The sequence below is a fragment of the Ictalurus punctatus genome, chromosome 11, assembly GCF_001660625.3.
Source record: "Ictalurus punctatus breed USDA103 chromosome 11, Coco_2.0, whole genome shotgun sequence".
Lineage (NCBI taxonomy): Eukaryota > Metazoa > Chordata > Actinopteri > Siluriformes > Ictaluridae > Ictalurus > Ictalurus punctatus.
This window is the reverse complement of record NC_030426.2, coordinates 15,777,814-15,799,415: the sequence shown is the minus strand read 5'-3', so window position 1 is coordinate 15,799,415 and position 21,602 is coordinate 15,777,814. Positions and strand designations below refer to the sequence as shown.

Here is a 21,602-nt window from a genome sequence, read left to right as displayed (position 1 = left end):
TGTTCACTGCATATAAATCCTGGAGGGACTGAGGACTTGAGGCCTATGGGGAAAATTTTTATGCTAGACTTTCTTGAAATCACACTGGAACCAAAAAATAGCATTATCAAGTGGTTCTAATTAAGCACTTTTTAAAATAAGGTTATTTTCTCTGGAACAATTTATAGTTATTTTGAGTGTGAATCCTCTCGAGGTTTCTTCCTCATGTTGTATCAGAGAGGTTTTTCTTGACACTGCTGCCTCTGGCTTGCTCATTAAGGAGATAAATCTAATCCGGATTTCTATAAAACTGCTTTGTGACTATGTACATTGTCAAGAGAGGATATGTACACACACACACACACACACACACACAGGTCATAACCCTGGCTGTGAATCCTACAGGTCTCCTCCTGCCCTACTTCATTAAATGAAGCAGAGGAGGAAGGATTCCTAACAAAGCGTGAGAGATTGTGCAATCATAGCCCTGGCTTGTTATGCACCACTGGAGATCTTTCCCATCATTCTACTCAAACACTTGTGCACGTGCTCTCTCACACCCCCTCTCAAACACACACACACGCGCAGATGTCCATGATTATTGCAAAATAGTTTAATGGCAATCATTTAAGAAAGTACCGCAATCGTATTTTTCCATGTAAGCCTATAGTCAGGCAGAACACATCAGAAAGCTGACTCGTACCAGATTCACTGACATCATCAAATCACCACACCATCATTAGGTTAAGGTCTTTAATTCATAAACTATATTTTGTCATGTAACTAATTATTTTACAGTCACAAAAAATGTTTTGTCTCAGTACATATTTCCTTTCCATAATTTGTTACAATGTTTATTGTTCAGAGCAATTAGTTTACGTTTCATTTGGTAAACAGACATTAGGAGGATATGCACCATTAAACTGTTTCTATCATAAGTGAATGTTTGTTTTATAAGCAAAAAGATAAATAATTGTTAAGTAATAATTGGTTAAGTGTTTAGTTATCACAATGACTCACATCACACCCAGTACCACCAACAGGCTAATATCAGTTAAAAAAAAAAAAAAAAAAAAAAAAAAAAAAAAATAGTGGATCAGATATTGGCCAAAACTTATTGAATACTGAATTCTGAAACAAAGATTGGAAAGACTGGAATTCAGTTCGGAAAACACTTATTTTTGGAACTGGAAATGTTCACACATTTTTATGATTGATTATTATATTTGAACTTTATTTTATTTACTATATTCACAAGGCATGATTGTGTGTGGGGGGAAAAAAAGGAACTATGACATTAAAAAAAAAAGTTTTAAAAGAAAGAAAAAGGGATGTGTACTGGTACGGGCTGGTAAGATTTCAGCATCCGTATCAGAAAAGAAAAAAATGGAATTGTGCCATTACCATTTCAGATGCAATAAAATCTTTTTGAGATTTATACTGAAACTTGAATTCGTAGTTTTCCTGACATACCATTTTTTAAAGGAAGTGAACTGGTAATTCCGGGGAATAAAAAACAGTCTTGCTTTAAAAGTTTAATTATATTATATTATATTATTTAGGAATACTTGGTTCAAGCTACCATGGAATGTAGGGCAAAATATTTAAAATGTTCATATTAGGTATCAGTTTGAATCAAAATCCAAGACCAACAATATCTAATTTTGAGAAGTGTCTGGGCATGGCCTACAGTAATATCCTAATGAGCATGCTCGACTCCCAGCCTGTTACACCAGTGAAGCAGGTCTAAACAGCAGTGCTAGAGCGAGAATGGGGAAAACTGGGTTAATTAGACCAGGGGTTCTTAAACGTCTGCATAAAATAAATTCCAGAGACCCCTTAATACACAATTATGAATATAAATAAACTATTCAACTATTAGGCTCATTACGTAAAGTGTGTGCAGCAATTTCCTTTTATTAATTTATTTATTAAGTAAATAATTGACAGACCCCCTGGCTATGCTTCAAGGAGAGTTCATGGATTCTAAACCACAATTTTATTTTATTTAACTTTAACATCCAATTATTTACAAAATATATGGCCAGAGGTTTGTGGACATCTGAACAATACACCCCTATGTGGTTCTTCACCAAACTGTTGCCACAAAGTTGGAAGCACGCAATTGTCTACAATGTCTTTGCATGCTGTAGCATTAAGATTTCTCTTCACTGGAACGAAGGGTCCCAAACCTGTTACAGCATGACAATGCCCCTGTGCACAAAACAAGATCCATGAACACATGATTTGCAGAGTTTGGGGTGGAAAAAGTCGAGTCACTGAAAACTTTTGAGATGAACTGGAATGCTGACAGCACCCCAGATCTCCTTGTCCAACACCAGTGCCAGGACTCACTGATGAGAAAAAATCCCCACAGCCACACTCCAAAATCTAGTGGAAAGCCTTCCCAGAAGAGTGGAGGTTATCACAACCACAAAAGAGGACTACATCTGGAATGTGATGTTCAACAAACAGGTGTAGTGGGTATGTGTCCACATACTTTTGGCCATATAGTGTAGTTTATTGTTTTTGCTGCTTAAACACAAACAGTAATTTTACCTAGAAGTTTGCTGTGTAGAAAGAAAAGTCCTCAACCTGATTTATCAAAACACCGTTACTGCTTTACAACACAGAGCTATAGAACTGTACTTTGAACAATGCTCTTTTGTTTACTTGTGTTCTTTTTATTTATTTATTTATTTTTTTTCAATACATCGATTTGTACCAAAAGTAAAAGATTACCTCGAAGCTCGTCAGGGTCTTTGACTACTATATGGGCGTTGAGTTCCTGCAGCTCCTGGTGCAGCTCCTCCACCTTCTTATTGCTCTTCTTCAGCATATTGTCCACGTAAGCCAGGCTCTTCTTGTCGGTGGTGGCTTTGCGCAGGTTCTCCGCTCCTTCCTTGATCTTGAGCTCTTTACGGAGCTCACGCTTGATCTCGTCCTTGATCTCGTCCAGCTTCTGCTGCACCATGGTGTCAGACAGGTCCACGCTGAGACCCATCAGGCTCAGACGATCCGAAACCATGTGACTTTGAGCATCACCCTGAGAGATGGAGAGGAGGAGAACCAGAGATAGATAGAAGTGACAGAAGGAAAAGAGAGATACAAAGGTGAGAAGGCCAAAGAGAGAGAAATAAAAGTAAACAATGTTGGTAAAACAAGCCTCTTTGGCATTCAAATATTATGCTGTAGGAGATGATGTTACGTTTTAAGCTCATTATGTATACACGAGACAAATTAAAGGGGGGGGGCTAGGGGGACAGTGGCTCTGTTGTGGTGTTGCATTTCTCTGGCACAGATGTTTGGCCAGGAATGGATCAATGCAAATCAATACAATATTCTTCTTACTTTATCTTACGTTCAAACATTTCTACAATTCGTCACCCTTCCGCATGTAACGAAAGTTGGCATGTTGCATTGTGTCATCTTAAAGGGAATTCAGGAAGGATAGATAGATAGATAGAACACACTTCGGATTTGGTCCTCTTGGAAGGTAGGAAAATTTCCCGAGTGCGGTCACTGCCTTCTGTCATGGTCTCTAACTGAACTAAATAATTATTACTATAAAAAATGAAAACGACAGTGGGGGGGGGGGGGGGGGGGGGGTGTGCCACAGTGGGCACATGATGTAATCGGTGTGCAGACGAACACCGTGTAGCACGACTATCACAGCAAGCCTAGCGACAACTATCCATCACTTTGTAGTCAAATATAAAACCTATTCAAATGTTTTCAGTGTGTGTCCCAGTACTTATTGCACATTTTCGGCACATTTTAACAATACCGTTTTGCTCACGATACCTTTTCATACCGTTACATCTCTAAACCTGTTTGATTGTAAAAGCACAGAGGCCTCTTTTTAAGACGCATGCATATCGTATGGTGTAATGTTACCACTCCATGTTATGATTATACAACTCACACAAATGCACCAACTCTGAGAAAGGCAGGATACGAAAGCGAGATGCAAATGTACTGAAAGCAAAGTATTGTCTAGTAGACCGAATGCTCTCTGAAGAAAGGTTGGTTGCGAGGTGGGAATACACCCTGGATAGGACATCACTAGCCACCATGGGCGCACACAATGACAACAAGGGACGTAGCCATTACATCTACTGGCGTGTTTAAAGGGAGGGTGAGAGGAAACGTACACAGACATGCAAAACTCCATGCAGACAGAACCCCAAGCTGAGGATCAAACTCAGGAGCTGTGAGGCAACCCAATGTGTTCCCACCACACTGCCACAGATTTGATCACTGGTCAAAATTTGGCCTCCTGCTGAATGGAACAGAAGGGGAATGATGCAATTTTTAAGTGATATGTGGAGCTGAATGTGTGTGTGTAATAAGTAATTTTATTTATATATATATATATATATATATATATATATATATATATATATATATATATATATATATATATATATATATTTTTTTTTTTTTAAATAAAATTAAATAAAAATTTTTTTATATTGGTTCCACTGGTTACAGTGAGGAGTCGTATAGCAAAATGAAATAGTTTCAGGTGATAAGACTGAAGGTTGACAGAAACATTCGGTAATATTTTCCAGTGTGGATACACAATGTAGCCATGAAGTGTGGAAGAGCAGCAGATTCCCAGTACACTCCCAGAAAGTGCTGCAATTCAGTAAAGTTGTAATTTGGTCAAAATTCTGTTATTGTAGTAATTCTCCCTTAACCCAGGAGGGCCATCAATCAGCCCATAAATGTTTAGCATTTTGGAGTGGTGCTACAGTGTAGCTAACCACCATCATGCAAACTGCACAGCATCCTCACACACACGCCTAAACCATCGCGATATTCCGTAATCTCAGACAGAATTCAGATGTCTCGTGTGGTTTGACGCTGTAGAACGCTTATCTATTCAGTAGACACAGCAGTAGCATCCTACACGAGTCACTTTGCTACTTTATTAAAACAGTTTACCCTGCTGAAAAAAAACAATAAAAACAATCAGAAAAATTTTAATGGTTTCCACTACAAACCACCAGGTGTTAACCATTACCAAATGGTTTCCATTACCAGTCTGTACAGTTTGTGATCGTTGTGCCCAAAAATGCTCGATTCGCAAAAATCCTGGAGGGACTGCATTATGTAGTAGGACATATTAAGGACGTAGGTCCTTAATGGTATCCACTAGACAAAACATACCACCATTAGAAGGCAACACACTACCAATAGAGACCCACATGGACTATTACAGTTTCCATTAAAACCAATACAATTCCCATTATAACCATTACAAATTCTATGAGGGCTTCTATTGGGGTTTTTTTCCAGCAGAGTATTTACAGATGGCATGGTGGCAAAGTGGGTAGCATTGCCAGCTTCAGGGTTTGATCCTGAGCTCGGGTTACTGTCTGAGTGGAGTTCTCAGATTTCCTCCCACCTCCCAAACACATGCAGGTAGATAGACTGACTACTCTAAACTGCCCCCAAGTGTGAATGCGCATGCATGGTGATCTGTACTCCATCCAGGGTGTATTCCCATGTCATGCCCATTGTCCCGGGGATCAGCACCAAATAAACCATGGCCCTGACCAGGATAAAGCAGTTACTGAAGATGAATGAATGAGCTCCAAACTTTTTTTACTGCTAAATTTCACTAGATAGTTCACGTTTATTGACAGCAGGCATACGGTCATTAAAAAAAAAAAAAAAAAATCTGTACTTTTCTCAGTAAGAAATTTCAGAGATAGAATGTAAGAATAGTTATTTGGTAAAATCATATGAACTGTATGCTGTCCTTTTTGTCTTCAACTTGGAACACATCGACATGGTAATTTGGAGAAAAACATGGGATTTATAAGCTGAAGGCGCTTGTAATTGCTGTAGACGAGTTTGTAAAGCGTGCTATTACAATGCTAGCATACATGAAAGATTACAGTGGTTGGACTGCAGAAAATACACCAGCTGCGCACTATCAAGCATTTTCAAGAAGACAATTCCATACACTACGGTTTACTGCCTTAGTCGTTTGGCTTCAGCTTTAGAGTTGTGCCTTCCTCAAAGTTCATTCTTGTTAAGACGGATCACACACCTCGAACTAACCCTACTGCACCAGGTTTGCATTTGGCAATCTTCTGATTTATGGTCAAACAGTAAACTCTGGTTGTGTTATCAGCATGGAAGCATGCACATATAGACACAGTTATTCAGAGACACACAAAGGCCCTAGACCAAGCTGTACAATTTAAACCATGGCAAGTCTGTGATTCAAAATGCCTCCATTTTTTAAAAAATCTACAAGATTCGTGAAATTTAGAGGTCTGAAGACAGTCAGTCAAGGACTAGAAAATGACTAAACCCAACACGATTTAGAGCTTGTACATGTCGTGGCATTGTGGACAGCAATATACACCTATAGCTAAATATTCTCATTTTAGTTTTACTGTCCGAGATTTACATCCAGGTTTGCGGGTTTGCCTCCGTCGTGTGAGTGCAGAGTTTGCATGTTCTCCCCGAGCTTCAGGGGTTTCCTCCCCGAGTCCAAAGACTTGCGTTGTAGGCTGATTGGCATTTCCATAATTGTCCGTACTCCGTGAACGTGTGTGCGATTGTACCCTGCTTTGGGCTGGCACCCCATCCAGGGTGTCCCACGCCCTGTGCCCCAAGGTCCCTGGTAGGCTCCAGGGTCCCTCCTCCCTGTGTAGAAAAAGTGGTATGGAAAATGGATGAATGGATGGATATTTGAGATGAACAGGGAAGTTCAGTGAGAAGCCATCATATGCAGAGGTCAATCAGTGGTTAAACATAGAGAGAGAACATACAGTAAAAGATGCCAGCTGGACCTTGACATCTTTTACATGTGACGTGAAGAGCAAACACCACAGCTCTGCATACCTCATAGACTGCTTCTATACGAAGGACATGCACTACTTTAAATTGTTCCTTTAAATGACTCTGAAATAAGGATCCTTAGAAGACAGTGGTCCTTACATAGCTTTCTCAACAGGACACACTTTTATCTTGAAAGTACTACTCTAGCCAAAAATCTAGGCGGCTTTTTCTTGAATAAAACACATAGGCATAAGTGTCTGCTATAACAATATCGATTTTAAATATGAAAATATCTAATATTTCTTACCAAGATTTCAGCCGTTTCTTCGGCAGACGAGGACCCCAGCATTTTCTGTCACGCAAAAAAGCTTATCGGACAAGAACCAGAGACACTGAACTCTAGCATTTCCACTAGAGGTTTGGCTATAATCTCTGAGACTGGCCCATGCAAATCAGTACAGTGTCTAATAGTGTCCTGATAAGCCTGGAGGATAATCTTGTGCTTAAGTGTGGTTGATGGATTTTCTTAAAATAACGCAACAGGCTATGGGAGACGCACTACTTTGAAAAGCAGGTGAAAGTCATTCAAAAGAAGCCGCAAGAGGGAACGGAGCTAGTTTCTGCATTACTACACACACACAAAACACACACACACCTTTTGGGTCATTATCGTGCTGGAACATTCATTTTTTCTTCATTTTTAGCTGTCTAACAGAGGTCTGCAGGTTCTGTGCCAAAATAGATATTTGGTATTTTAGGTATTCAGGATTTGGAGCTGTCCATGATTCTCCCCATTTTGATCTGAGCCCCAGTCCCAGCTGAAGAGAAGCAGCCCCATAGCATGATGCCACCACCATGCTTCACCATGAGTACAGTGTTATTTTGGGTGATAAAATGTCGTTTTTTGCGCTAAACATATCTTTTAGAATTATGCCCAAAACGTTATACTCAACACATTTTGTCGTAGGTCTCTTGGTAGCCTTCTGTTATATTTTCATCTCGTCTTATCAGTTCATCAGTTCTTGGTAACGTTACTATGGTGCCACATTTTCTCCACTTATTGATAATAGCCTTCAAAGTGTTCCATGGTACATCTAACATTTTGGACATTTTGTACCCCTCACCTGATCTTTACTTTGACAGCGAGAACCCATACATGCTTTGTAAACTCTTTGCAGACCATAATCTTCAGCAGTTTGACAAAACCAAGAAGATCCAAGAAAATCCTACAGAAACAACTGACCTTTATTTGGAGTTAACGAGGACCGTTTAATTGATGACAGCTGTATGAACATGAGATGGAAAGTGATTGGTTAATTCTGATCAGTCACATGACCTAAAGAGTGTGCACACTTATAATAACCCGGATAAGCAATTTTTTTTTCCTTTATCCCTAAAATGTTTGTTTTTTTTCACTTGAATGCTGTTGGTTGTTAGATCACATTAAAGATGGAAAAAGACTGACATGACTTATCTTCCTTTCTGGTCCAGCAATTTAAACAGGGTTGTGTAGACTTTTTTTATATCTATTGTATAAATTTGTGCAACAACATTTTTTATTGAAAATTAAGTTATATTGCGTCAAAAAACCCAATATATTTATGATTAATGTTGATGTACAGAGTCTGAATATTAAAAAATAAATAGCTCCCAGAAATAAAGACAAATCCACACACTGAAAGGTGACACAGCCACATTGTGTAGCAAATTCCCACAGGGCTAATAGCAGGTGCTCTATAAAAAAAAATAAAAAATAAAAAAAAAAACACACTGGCACATAGATGTTTACTCTCTACACTGGCTCATTTGTGCAAAGGTCATCCAGGTCATTTGGTTTTGTCAGTCATCTCACTGAAACGGCTTCTATATTATAGCACCAGTCTAGTGGACTAGACGCTCTGCTACTAGTTAAGGGACCAGAGGAAATTATGGTGGAAATGGGTCAGACGCCACCTATTTTCTTTTTACAGAACCACAGTGAGAGTACTAGACGTACAAGAACATTTTAAAAGCAGCAGATTTATAGTGTGGCTTCTTGTTCTCCCTCATGCATTAAGAAAACATGAATGAGGCAGTTACCATCTTTCCACAGACATGGTGCTGGCATGAGTCTGGGGAACAGTAAAACTTTTTCTTTTTAGGAACTTGCCTGGTGCGTCAATACCATTATATAATCAGACTGATTAAGTTTCCATATGAGTGGTATAAAAATAACCTGTAACTTTTTCCTTGGCGAACTTACTTCATCGCCCAAAGTCAAGTCCTTCAGAAACTATACCACATAGCTAATGATTAAGAGTTATACTTTTTTTTTTTTTTTAATTGAGTGTGTGGAGCTTCTCAGAGGAAGTTACATTTGTTCAGCTACAGGTTTTAAACTCTGCAGTATGTACGTATTTACTGTGATTGAAAAACACAACAGTTTGAGATCAGGCATTAGCACTGGCACCTTGTTGGGTGGAAAAGGGCTAAATGTGGATTACGAGCTCTAAAATTACATGCCATGCTATGAGGATAAGCTTAGTAAACACTTCGCACACATTTAGATGAATGAACTGGAGGTATAAAAGATGTTGATGTTGCCACAGAGCTTGTGTGGACTCGCTATGAACTCAAGACATGTGTCAGTATTGCATTTTCATATCGCAATACCTGCCAAACAGCTTATAGGAGCACTCCTTTCAAGCAAACTAAAGGCAGAGGAAACAAACCTTACTATATAAATATATTAATATAAAATAAGTAAGAAGCCACAAAACACATTAACAGATCCAGTTGTGCCCAACAGTTTACATAAATCTAGGCTAAAGGTATTTAGTCTCAGTTTTTTACAACTTCGCACATGTTATTTTACCATATAATTCTATTGACAATTCAGCTTTAATTCACAAATTAACTCCCAGAGATGAACAAACACTGGTCTGAAAGGTTCAACTAAACACTACGACAACAACAAAGGAATTGGTGATGAAAATTGGAGGCATCAGGTACCAAAGCATGCACATGCACCATTAAGAGAGTCCTACATCACTATTGCCTGAAAGGCTTTTGCACAAGGAAGAAGCCCCTACTCTAGGACCGGCTTAAAAACTTTGCAGGTGATCACCAGCAATTTAGAGGAATGATCTCTGTTCAAATAAAACTAAATTGTACTGTTTGGCCATAATCATCAGTGTTGTCTATGGAGGAAAAGGGGTAAGGCTTTTAATCCGAAGAACACCATCCGAACTGAGAAGCACGAGGGTGGCAGCGTCATGTTTGGGGGCTGTTTTCATGGAAAAGGGATTTGTCTACTTCAGAAAACAGGATCATGAGGAAGGAGGATTATCTACAAATACTGAAGCAAAATCTTAAGACATCAGCCAGAGAATTAAAACTTCTCTTCACAAAGCCCTAACCTGAATCCCAATGAAAATTTGTACTGAAAAAGCATGTCTGAGCAAGGAGTACCACAAACCTGACTGAGCTACACCAGTTCTGTCTGGAGGTATGGGAAAAATTCCTGGCAGAGTATTGTGAGGAGCTTGTGGAAGGCTTTTTATTTCAGTTCAAGCAATTACAAGGCAATGTCACCAAATAATAGCACACACTCTCTTTCACTCATATTATATATACACATACACAAATCAAGGGTTCAGCAGTGGCAGGGCTGGGATCTGAACTCATCCTTCTAATCAGCAGTCCAATATCTTAACCACTAAGCTAACCATTATGCAGTTTTCATGGTAAATCAGTATCTCCCTACAACCCAGTCCGGGGTGTTTTTCGTATTAGAAGCCTGAGTTATCAGAGAATACAGCTGTTCTGCGTAGTCTACACACATTCACAAGGAATCCTTCAGGCAGCAAGATTTCTACACCAATGTCAACAACGTCAGCGTTACTGCTCTTGTGCCCGTTTTAAATTTTAGACTGAAGGACATACAGTGAAACTTTCTGGTGAGGTATCAAAACCCTTGCTTGGCTTTGACAGCACTTTGTTTAGCTACAATCTAATCTGCTTCTATCCATTGTGATTAAACAGATTAGATAGTTGAATAAGAACTATTACTGTACTGACTCACCAGTCCTAGTGTACAGAGTTCACCAGTGCTCACTATAACTTTACTGGCTGTGCAGGAATTCTATTCACCTGTTCATTTTGACCCTCTGTCCATCATCAAGGGAAACTCTTCAGTTTCTTTTAGTAAGTGGTCTTCTAAAAAGGGGGTGCTTACATAAACAGTTTCCCTTGCTCTTTAATTAACTATACAGTGGTAATGGTTTATATTAGAGATGCACAGATATTAAATTTCTCAGCCGATAACCGATTAATCAGAGTGATATCGGCCGATAGTTCGGCCTTCTATGCCTTCTTTTAAATTAATAATAAATAATTCCACAATCATGAAAGAAATGCAAATAAAAACTTTATTCTCTCCATTTCAACAAGTTGTTTTGCAGTAACTGGTCTCAAACAGAAAACACATTACTCTAACATCAACACATGAACTAAATTCTGAAGATTAAAAGTAAGCTTTCTTAACTTATTGTATGTTATTAATTCATATTAACACTGACTGAATTCTAAAATAAATAAATAAATAAATAAATAAATAAATAAATAAATAAAACCCTCCCATTAGTCTCAAATTCACTCTCCACAAACAAAAGCATTTCTACTCGATTATGAACATCAAACTGGTAGTATATAATATAAACTTTTTTCTACATTAACTGGACATGAAATATACTACTCTGCAAGTATATTTTTTCTGTGCAATATATACTTTTCTGTCAACTCATCTTTATTTAAATCGTTCAGGCATTTTAATTCAACTCTAGCAGCATGGCAAAAACAAACAAACAAACAAAAAAAAATCATCAATTTGACTCGACCCTGAAACTCCTGCTTCACTGCTGCAGCGTCCGGTGTAAAATTTAAATAGTTCGGAGCTTACAAACTGCAGTTGTCATTCCGAAAACTACACTTGTGTCATTCCACACAAGAGACATCATCTTTACACGCAGCACAAAATCGAGGAGTTTCCCGCCCTCTTTTGACTGACAGGATATAATTGGCCCTGATCATTGGATGTCTAAACTATCAGCGTGAAAAATTGCCTTTATCAGCCGATACATCTCTAGGTTATACAGGGTATACTGTCACTATATACAACTGCCCCAAAAAGGGACAAATAAACAATGAAGAAAAAAAAAAATAATAATAATAAAATAAGAAATAAATATCTGAATTGTATGGACTATGACATTACATTTTCCACAAGCAGGCTCTTATGTGACATATAGCAAGAAGAATCATATACATTTTTTGATCATCATAATATCATCTGGGTAATATTTCAAGACATAAGATCAAACAATCCAAATAATTCGATGGACGTTTACAGAATCGACATTGCAGGCTGTGCACTTGTACAGGTGTGTGCAGTTTGTGAGCTCATTTCCGAACAAAGTTAAACATTCATTTATACTTTGACAAAGCCAGTCAACTGCCAAATATTATTCTTTGGAAAAACACTGGTTGTAATCTTTAATGTATGTTAACATGACTTAAATGTATGACCTATATATCGTTTTTTCCCCTTTCTCTTTAGCAAAAAGATTCACATTCGCTATGTGTGAAAAGTCCTTATGACCTCCATAATAGCTCTTGAATTATAGCTTAGCACCACTTGAGCACACACACACAAATCACCTCCTGAGTAGCATTAAATAATTTCCTTGTCCTCCGTTAGTCCGTCTCTCGTGCCTTCTCTCTCTCGCTCTCTCCATAAAGCACACTTAAGTTCCCAAGACTCAAGTCTCAGTCACTCTCTTTCTCTCTCACATAATCAAGCCCCAGATAATGCATACCAGTCCCTAACCGTGTCCAGAGCTGTGTCTTTGAATCCTCGGGCATACTCAGTCAGTTAAGTTTCGGTTTCAGCTGTGGTTCACCGTGATGCTGTTGAAGCTGGATTCCGCTTGCATTTAACTATGTGTAGGTGTACACAAGATGGCTGTCACGCGTGTCCTGTGGTTGTTTGTGGTGTCGCGTGTGCATGTCTTTAGCATCCAAGTGGTGCAATACCAATGTAAATAGTAGGGGCACTATGACACCAGGTCACATTGTGTCCAACTTTTGTCTCAAGCCAAATACTTATATGCTGCTTCCGAAAGTTATTGAGTACTAACACTAACTGGCTTTCCTATTATAGTTAAATCGCCATGCATGAAATCGCTAAACATAACAGTTCAACATGAAAACCTACATCAAGTGAACCTACAGTGTCAAAGTGTAAAATTAATGAAATGACAACTGATTCTGAACAGGACACATCAAAAGTGTCTGTAATCTGGTATCAGCCAGTTAACATTATGTTCTGAGATAACGTTAACAATTTACAGCCTTAAAACCACCAAAGACCAAATCTGATGGCAATCAACAATCAAAATCAAAAATAAGTTGTCCCTCATAGGACGTCCCTTCTTACTGAAGTCTTAAAAGATCATTAGCATTTAAGCCCAATTAATCCCCAGTTTATTATAGTTTATTCATCTTAAAGCCTCTCATTCAATAACTATTACAAATTCTTTAGTAAGCACAGTGAAACTAATAAGAAAACTATGCTGTTACGAGAGTGAGGAATGCAAGTCAAATCAATGAGTTCTGGAAATTAAACGCTACCAATGAGACAGTAAACATTAAGGGGCAATATGTCAAAATATTTCACTATGCTTGGAGACAATTACACAATATGATATGCTATTTAACAAAGGGGAAAAAGTAGTGCAACATTTAGGAATGCAGCAATTGCTGCCTAAAATGCTGGATCAATACTAGACCTGATTTGAAATTATTCAATCTGGTTCTCTGACTTATCCTTTATTTGTTGTACAGGAAAGCACAGTGACTTAGGAGGTTAGAATGGTTGGGGGTTTGAATCCCGCATCTCTCCTCATGCTCCGGTTTCCTCCCCCAGTCCAAAGACGAGCGTTGTAGGCTGATTGGACAATTTGGAAATGCCAAAGTGTGTGACCGTGCCCAGCGATGGATTGTCCCCCACCTTGTGTCCCAAGTTCCCTGAGATAGGCTTCCCAGTCACCCTATGTAGGGTAAGTGGTAGGGATGCACCGAAATGAAAATTCTCGGCCGAAGCAGAACATAATGAAAAACTTGGCCGAAGACCAAGTTTTTTTCCATTTATTTTGCCATTTTTTTCACCATTGAATAAATTAAATAAATAGTCAAAATGTGCTTTTTACTATTTTCAATTCAATTTTATTTGTATAGCGCTTTTTACAATAGACATTGTCTCAAAGCAGCTTTACAGAAATATCAACATGGTATACAGATATTAAAGGTGTGAATTTATCCCAACTGAGCAAGCCACTGAGTGGCGACGGTGGCAAGGAAAAACTCCCTAAGATGTTTTAGGAGGAAGAAACCTTGAGAGGAACCCAACTCAGAAGGGAACCCATACTCATCTGGGTAACAACAGATAGTGTGAAAAAGTTCATTATGGATTTATATGAAGTCTGTATTGCGTTAGGAGCAGCCGTAGTCCCAGCAGTCTGGAATTAAAGAAGATTTGAGCTCCATCCAGAGGCAGAAAGGATCTGGATCTCTAGTATCTCCATAAATTCGTGTGGGGCTCGGCGAAAGGAGAGAGGGAGAAAAAAGATAATTATGACTGCGAAGTAGTAGAACAGAATCTAGTCAGGGTAGGCTTGAGTAAACAAAAACTTTTTAAGCTTAGACTTAAACACTGAGACTGTGTCTGAGTCCCGAACACTAATAGGAAGACTGTTCCATAACTGTGGGGCTCTATAAGAGAAAGCTCTTCCCCCTGCTGTAGCCTTCACTATTCGAGGTACCGTCAAATAGCCTGCATCTTTTGACCTAAGTAGGCGTGGCGGATCATATAAAACCAAAAGGTCGCTTAGATATTGTGGCGCGAGACCATTTAGTGCTTTATAGGTTAATAAAAGTATTTTATAATTAATGCGAGATTTTACTGAGAGCCAATGCAGTATTGATAATATCGGTGTGATATGGTCGTATCTTCTAGTTCTAGTTAGGACTCTAGCAGCTGCATTCTGGACTAACTGGAGCTTATTTATATTCCTACTGGAACATCCAGACAGTATGGCATTACAGTAATATAATCTAGAGGTGACAAATGCATGAACTAGTATTTCCGCATCATGTAGTGGCAATCTGTTTCTTATTTTAGAAATATTTCTGAGATGAAAGAAGGCTATCCTAGTAATATTATCTACATGAGAATCAAATGATAGGCTGGAGTCAATAATCACTCCAAGGTCTTTAACTGCTGTACATGATGAAACAGAAAGACCATCCAGAGTAACCATGTGATCAGAAAGAATACTTCTAGCTACACGTGGGCCTAATAAAAGTATTCCTGTTTTATCAGAATTAAGTAGAAGGAAGTTAATTAACATCCAATGTCCTTTACACAATCCTCAACTTTACTAAGCTTCTGTCTGTCCTCTGGCTTCGCTGAAACATACAACTGTGTATCATCAGCATAACAGTGGAAGCTAATTCCATGTTTACGAATAATTTGACCTATTTTGTCTTGCTTTTCAAAGAAAAATCAATTACAAAAACTACAATTTCACTGATTTTTTTCCTTTTCATTCCAGCAGCCATAGGCTACCAACAAGGCATAATATAACTTTAAATAAATTAGTAAAATAAAAATATTCTGATGTGGTCATCTTTGAGTCCCCCTTGAATAGCCTACGTTAGGCCCATACCTGACCGCTGAAAGAATGTAACACTCTGTAGCTTACAACTAAACAATGCATTAAAAAGTGCACCATGATAGATTTAGTTAGTTTAAACTATAGATTAGTTCATTTAATCCCTAGCTGGTTTAGCTGGTTTTTCCGGTCCCAGTCCGTAGTACTAGTTCATGTTTCTTGTTTTGTGTTTTGACCCAGTTTTCTGTGACGCGATTTTAATTCCTGCTTTGCCGATAGCCCAACCCTTTTGCCTGACTTGACTACGTTTTTGGATTACGATTTGGATTTATCTGCCTGCCCTAATAATAATAAATACGTCCTTACCTGCTTCCGTACTCTACTCCCTTACATCTTGTGACGTGACAGAATACTCCAGAACAGAAACAAAACAAACACACGTGTCCACAGTAAACAATGTCATGGTTGTCAACATCCGAAGAGCATGCGCTCACTGAGCACTCGTACACGTAGCTCTTGCATGCACGCGCCCTCTCAACTCTCCGTGCGCGCTGCCAAAAGTGGAGGTCGTGACATTCGCTCGTGTCACTCTGGTTGCTAGGCTATTTGGTCGCGTCATCAAACACATCATTGTTCGGTCAAATTTATTCGGCCTTTTCACTTATACCGAACACCGAAAGTGCTTCTTTTTTTTTTTTTGCTATTTTCGGCCGAATAATTTCGGTTGCCGAACATTCGGTGCATCCCTAGTAAGCGGTATAGAAAATGGATGGATGGATATATTGTACAGCATTGCAGATGATATTCAAGAGTTCTAAAACTCATTGGTAAAAAAAAAAAAGTTAGTGATGTATCAGAGGCCAATAATTTCTCCCTGTTTTGGGGGTGGCCATGTTCAGCATTGAATTAATTGAGATGTCCCACTCCACAGTCAGTCCATACAGAGTTGGCGAACCTACATGAATTGGCGAAATGGCAATTGCACAAAAATTGCTTTGTACAGTCTTTCGCAGTTATGTTTGTTGGTAAATGAGACCTTTTTAGTTGTACTCATGTATGACGCGCATAAATTCAAGAGAGCTTTGACTGAATGCCTGTTGTGATGAGGTCACCTGACACGTCTTGTCCCGAAACTCTGTAGCAATTTTGAAAAATTGCAAGCTCCTCTGAATATTGCGGGGTTTGCTTGATTTTGCATTAATTTCTATGATCACAAAATCCTGGAGAGACTGCACAGCAGTGGTTAATAGGTCATATGAAAGTAGACACCCAGGGCTTTAAGAATTTGCAGTTTTACATAAGCATTTCCTTTTTTTATCTGCCCTGCTCACCAGCAGCTAAACCCAGAGTCATGATACGCTACACACAGTACCCAACAGTGTCCTGACTAATCTTATAACAGACTTGCAGCGATAAAATTTTTCATTTGTTTATACCGATTGAAAAATATCAGATAAGACAATATCCATTCCACCGGTGGACTGCAATGCCAGTGTACTGCTAGAAAGTGTTTTCTTCTTCTTAATTTTTTTAATGAAAAAAGAGCCTAAATATTTTATAAACTATATAACAGTTCAACAATCAAAAAAATCCAATAATTAAATTAGTATGAAAACTGTAAGATTGTTCAAATTACCAACACTTCTACTACTAAACCTAAAACTTCCATAGACCTTGTTCCACCCTTAAAATTTTGTTCCACATGGCACTGAAAATCAAGACGCTGCATAAAACCATCTGAGTTTTGGAGACACAGTAATATCTAGTGTAGGATGTCTATCCGAACATGACTAAGCCTGATACAATAGCATACCTTACAGGAGTGTGCACCTGAAAAGGAAATGCTCTAGCATCATTGCCTGCGAGAGCTCCGTGAGGTGACTTATCTATAGTGTTAGCAATTAATAAAACAGTTTTACTATAAAACAACAAGCAGCTACTATAAAAGGTAAAACTGCTGATATGATAAAAGCAGTTCCCATTAATAATAGCCTATGTTACTAAATCTGAGCTATGCTTCTTTTACTGCTCTGGTCTGCTAACTAGTGCTGCTGAGAGGCTGAACTTGGATCCAAAATGATATGAGCGTGTGCTTAATCACTTTCTAGAGCAGTAAAAACCCTTTTGATGTTTACTGAGACCGAGGCCCAGTTTAGCGTACACCACTGGTATAAATACGAACCTCGGTTATTAAGAGGTTCTGCGGTGCCACACAAATCTTCCATTCTTTAATAAGGTAGTTAAAAAACAGCATGTGAATTAAAATCTCAGCTGGACATCTATAATTTTCTTTGATTACATCTTGAGCTTTTCTTATACTAAATGAATATTCGAGCCATTATTTGGCAGAAGACTTGAATAAAAATAATAGAAATCAATAGCTGCAGCCCTATTTAACATTTAAACAACTAATTAAAAATATATATTTTAACATCCGTTCAGCTAGCCATTAGAATGAATAACAATATAACAGCACAAAAGTACTAATGATACCAGTAATAACAGAAAGGTGTATTAAGGTATCATTTATCACCCAACATGTAGAAACCCAATATGAGTTCATAATATTAAAATAACATGAAAAAAAAAAATTCTTAAACAAATACAACATTAGAAAGCAAATATTGCATGCCTTATTTCTGCACAATGTATGCTTGTTTGAGAATTGAGAAGGTTCATGTTTATTGAAAGGTTTTAAATTTAGTCTACATTAATAGTACTTATATGTACACATGGTCATTTCGCCTGAGCTCCATATAATCAGATCATATCAGTAAAGGCATGTTTAAACAAAACCAGCAGCAGCGGTTTCAGTTATGACTGTATATCATTACGGCCGGGTCCAAAAGTCTGAGGATACACGTGAAAACGCTCACATTACAAATTACCCCATCAGCAAAAACTTGAGTGAAACGTAGAATCTCAGAAATATTTACATGAATGACAAGCATGCACTCGAGCTGGTGTGGACTCCACAAGCGATGATCCATGTTAGATCAAAACCACTGGAGTGTCATCTGAACCTATGCTTCAATGGAAGAGATAACACTCAAGGAAAATGTGTCCTTTTGTACAAAGGAGTTAACATAATGCTTTATTTGTTTTCATATTCTAAAAGTTTTCATTAAAAAAAAAAAAAAAAAAAAAAAAAAAAAAAAAAACAAATCCATAATTTTAAGTGGACCCCAACAAATATTGGCCGATATAAAAATTTTTGGCATCTTAAAAAAAACTGGGAAACAAGTGTTTTATTTTAGTCAGTACCTCTTACTAATAAATGAGCTATATATAATAGTATCTGAATCAGTGCAGCTGTATCGCAAGTATTGACACCGGTGTGTGTGTGTGTGTGGGGGGGGGGGGGGTTAATGGTTTTTAAAAAAAAAAAAAAAACAACCCACAATGACTCATGCAGCTGAGCTTTTCTTGTATTCTAACATTGTTCAGTAGCTTTGAGGGGAGCTGGAAGTGTAATGTGCTACAGGATATGCTGCTAATAATAGATCTGGACTTGAGTTCCCCCACTTACTAACGTAACAGCATACAGGTAAAATTCTGACACACACACACACATCTCACATTACATGGATGCTTAAATCTCTGTAGATTTCTTGCACTGATTTTGGGTTATTTTTATATGGGGATTCCCCTGTCTCTCTTCATATTACTGATAAACTCGTGTGTGTGAGATGTGTGGCTCATCCAGATTGTCATACAGCCATATGTGGGTTATACACTCTTGGGCTTTAGAATGGCCGTAAACCCTGGATTTAACTTCCTGAACAGTTTTTTTTTTTTTTTTTTTTTTTTTTTTTTTTTAATTCAGTTCTTTAATGCTGTCTTTAACTTTTTCTGTTAAACAGTTGTTAAAATGCTCTGAATTTTATGTTTTAGTGGTTAGTTTTCTTGAAGTTCTTCAAATCGTTCTACATAAGTAATGTTGTATGTTTTAATTGAAGGCAAGCTTGAGGAACAGTGAAGTCAAAGCTGTTAAACTGGTTCATTTGGCAGCTGTTATTAATTGTTATGGGTTGGAAATCAATCCAAAATTATTTGTAGAGGTAAATGTAGGTGAATATGATTGAAGCACAGAAACAGAGTGTGTGTGTGTGTGTGTGTGTGTGTGTGTGTGTGTGTGTGTGTGTGTGTGTGTGTGTGTGGTATGTATCCAGGGCTTTAGAGCATTAACATTACCTCAGCCATAAAGAATCAGCCAGTACAGCTCATGGGTGGGACAGCGTGGAGCTCTGCTGTCAAAAACCCCACGATAACCAACATTTTCCTCCGACTAGAGCTCGCATTATTTCCTTCATCTTCCAAAAATACACTTTAGAGTTGAAGGGAAACCCGTAGAGAAAAGCAGATAAATAAAATCAGTGTTCTGTGTAAGGCTGTTTCTGTCTCTCAACCCAGATTTAGGCTACAACTGTCCTCCTTTTTCCTTTTCTATTTAAAGACACAATTCCTTTGTATTTTTTATTTTTTTTAATGAAGCCTCATTAATAAAACTCGCATTTTTATTATATATACACACAATTCTTCACAAATACACTGTGGGCTGAACGAAAAAAACAACAGTAAATTCCCTCTTAAACCCGGATCAACAGTTGGATTTCTAGTTCATTGGTTGAATCCCAAGTGACTCCCTACTGGTCAAATAGTGTGCTCTATAGGCTGTACAGTGCTATTAAGTCATACACTGTGTAGAAGACTTATGTAGGGAACATTGTACCATTTGGGATTCGGCAGTTATTTCCTATAGGCCTTAAGGTCCAGTGGGAAAACTCTTCAAATGTATCGAAAACCGATACAAATATAGCCCTTATAAAACATTCGCCATGGAACAAAGGCTTAAAAACGGAAATATGCGCTGTTAATCAGAAACTCCGTTGGTTTGGAGACAGAAATTTAAAGTTTTCTTACCTGCACGGAATCGGCCGCCATTTTGCCCCCTCAACTTTGAATCAAATACTCGGGAGAGCAAGCAAGAGGCAGAACGTCCCGAGAAGTCGTCAAAATCCACCACGTCTGCCCTCGAGATCGCTTATTTTCCGCGTTAGAGAACTGAATAAGCTCTCCGTTGTGTGGCTTTTCCGCCGCTCGGTCCCAGCTTCCCAATTTCCATGTCGGCCGCTTATTAAACTTCGTGCGCCAAAATTCTTCCAGTATAACGAAAATGTATTCCGTAAAAATGTTTAAAAAAAAAAAAGTTCTGCAATCAAACCGAAAGGAAATGTCATTAAAAGTTGTAGTAAAATTGGATTTTGGGAAGTGTATGCTGATTATTATTATTTTTGTGTGTGTGTGTGTTTGGGGACGCTCTCCTTTTGCGCGAGCCCAAATCGGCCACTTTCGGTCATGTGATCAAGAACTCCATGCAGAGGAGGAGGCACGAGCTGTGGGCTAATCCGTGGAGTTGTGTTCTAACCAGAGCCTTCAGCTCGTGTCGAGAATCCTGGCGCCATTGTGTTCTAATCCGTTAGTATCTATAAATGAAGTACACACTCAACAGCTCTGACTAGCACAACTGTACACAACAGCGCGCACCTGACCCACCTATTAATTCCCACAAGTAGCCATTGTGAAAGAACATCACCTGCCATTGTTAGAAACACAGGGTTACATTTGTATTCACATTTACACAAGTTAGCTCCGATCCACTAATTTGATTGGTCGAGCGGCGTTCCAAAGAACGCCTATATTTAGAATAACCGCACTGGGGCGTTTCACTCTGTGTATCACTCCGCTTGCCGTGTTTGCCGTGTAAAGTTCCACTTCTAGCAGCACTCCCACTGAAACAGTTACTACAGTGGTGATGGGAAGTTCGGATCATTTTACTGACTCGGATCTTTGAATCTCGTTCAGGAAAATGAATGAATATTTTTTCAAGTCATTTCGTTCATTTAAGCAGAATATAATTAAAATGTTACGTGTTAAATCCCCCAACACATCTAGTACTTATGCAAACGTTAATCAGGTTTGTAATAAAAAAAAAAAAAACAATAGGATATAATTATAAATAATTATATAAACTATAGGCTATATAATGCAGCCAAGGCCGAATGATGAGAAACAGAACTTATTCATTAATAGTTTAGCTGGGTCATC

The 21,602-nt window shown here is 38.3% G+C and overlaps 1 protein-coding gene across 2 annotated transcripts in view; it reads right to left on the bottom strand.

Moving 5' to 3' along the window:
* Positions 1 to 21,096, bottom strand: part of pkn2b (protein kinase N2b) — a 50,861-nt gene extending 29,765 nt beyond the window's left edge. The window contains exons 1-3 of one of the 2 annotated variants that reach the window (XM_017479760.3): positions 20,418 to 21,096; positions 19,689 to 19,821; positions 2,722 to 3,025 (exon numbers count right to left, since the gene is read on the bottom strand). In XM_017479760.3, the coding sequence (XP_017335249.1) occupies positions 2,722 to 3,025; positions 19,689 to 19,697 (313 nt within the window). In that variant the 5' untranslated portion in view covers positions 19,698 to 19,821; positions 20,418 to 21,096. The remainder of the gene's footprint in view (positions 1 to 2,721; positions 3,026 to 19,688; positions 19,822 to 20,417) is intronic. The other variant, XM_017479759.3, reaches the window with a different exon arrangement.
* Positions 21,097 to 21,602: the final 506 nt, after the last annotated feature.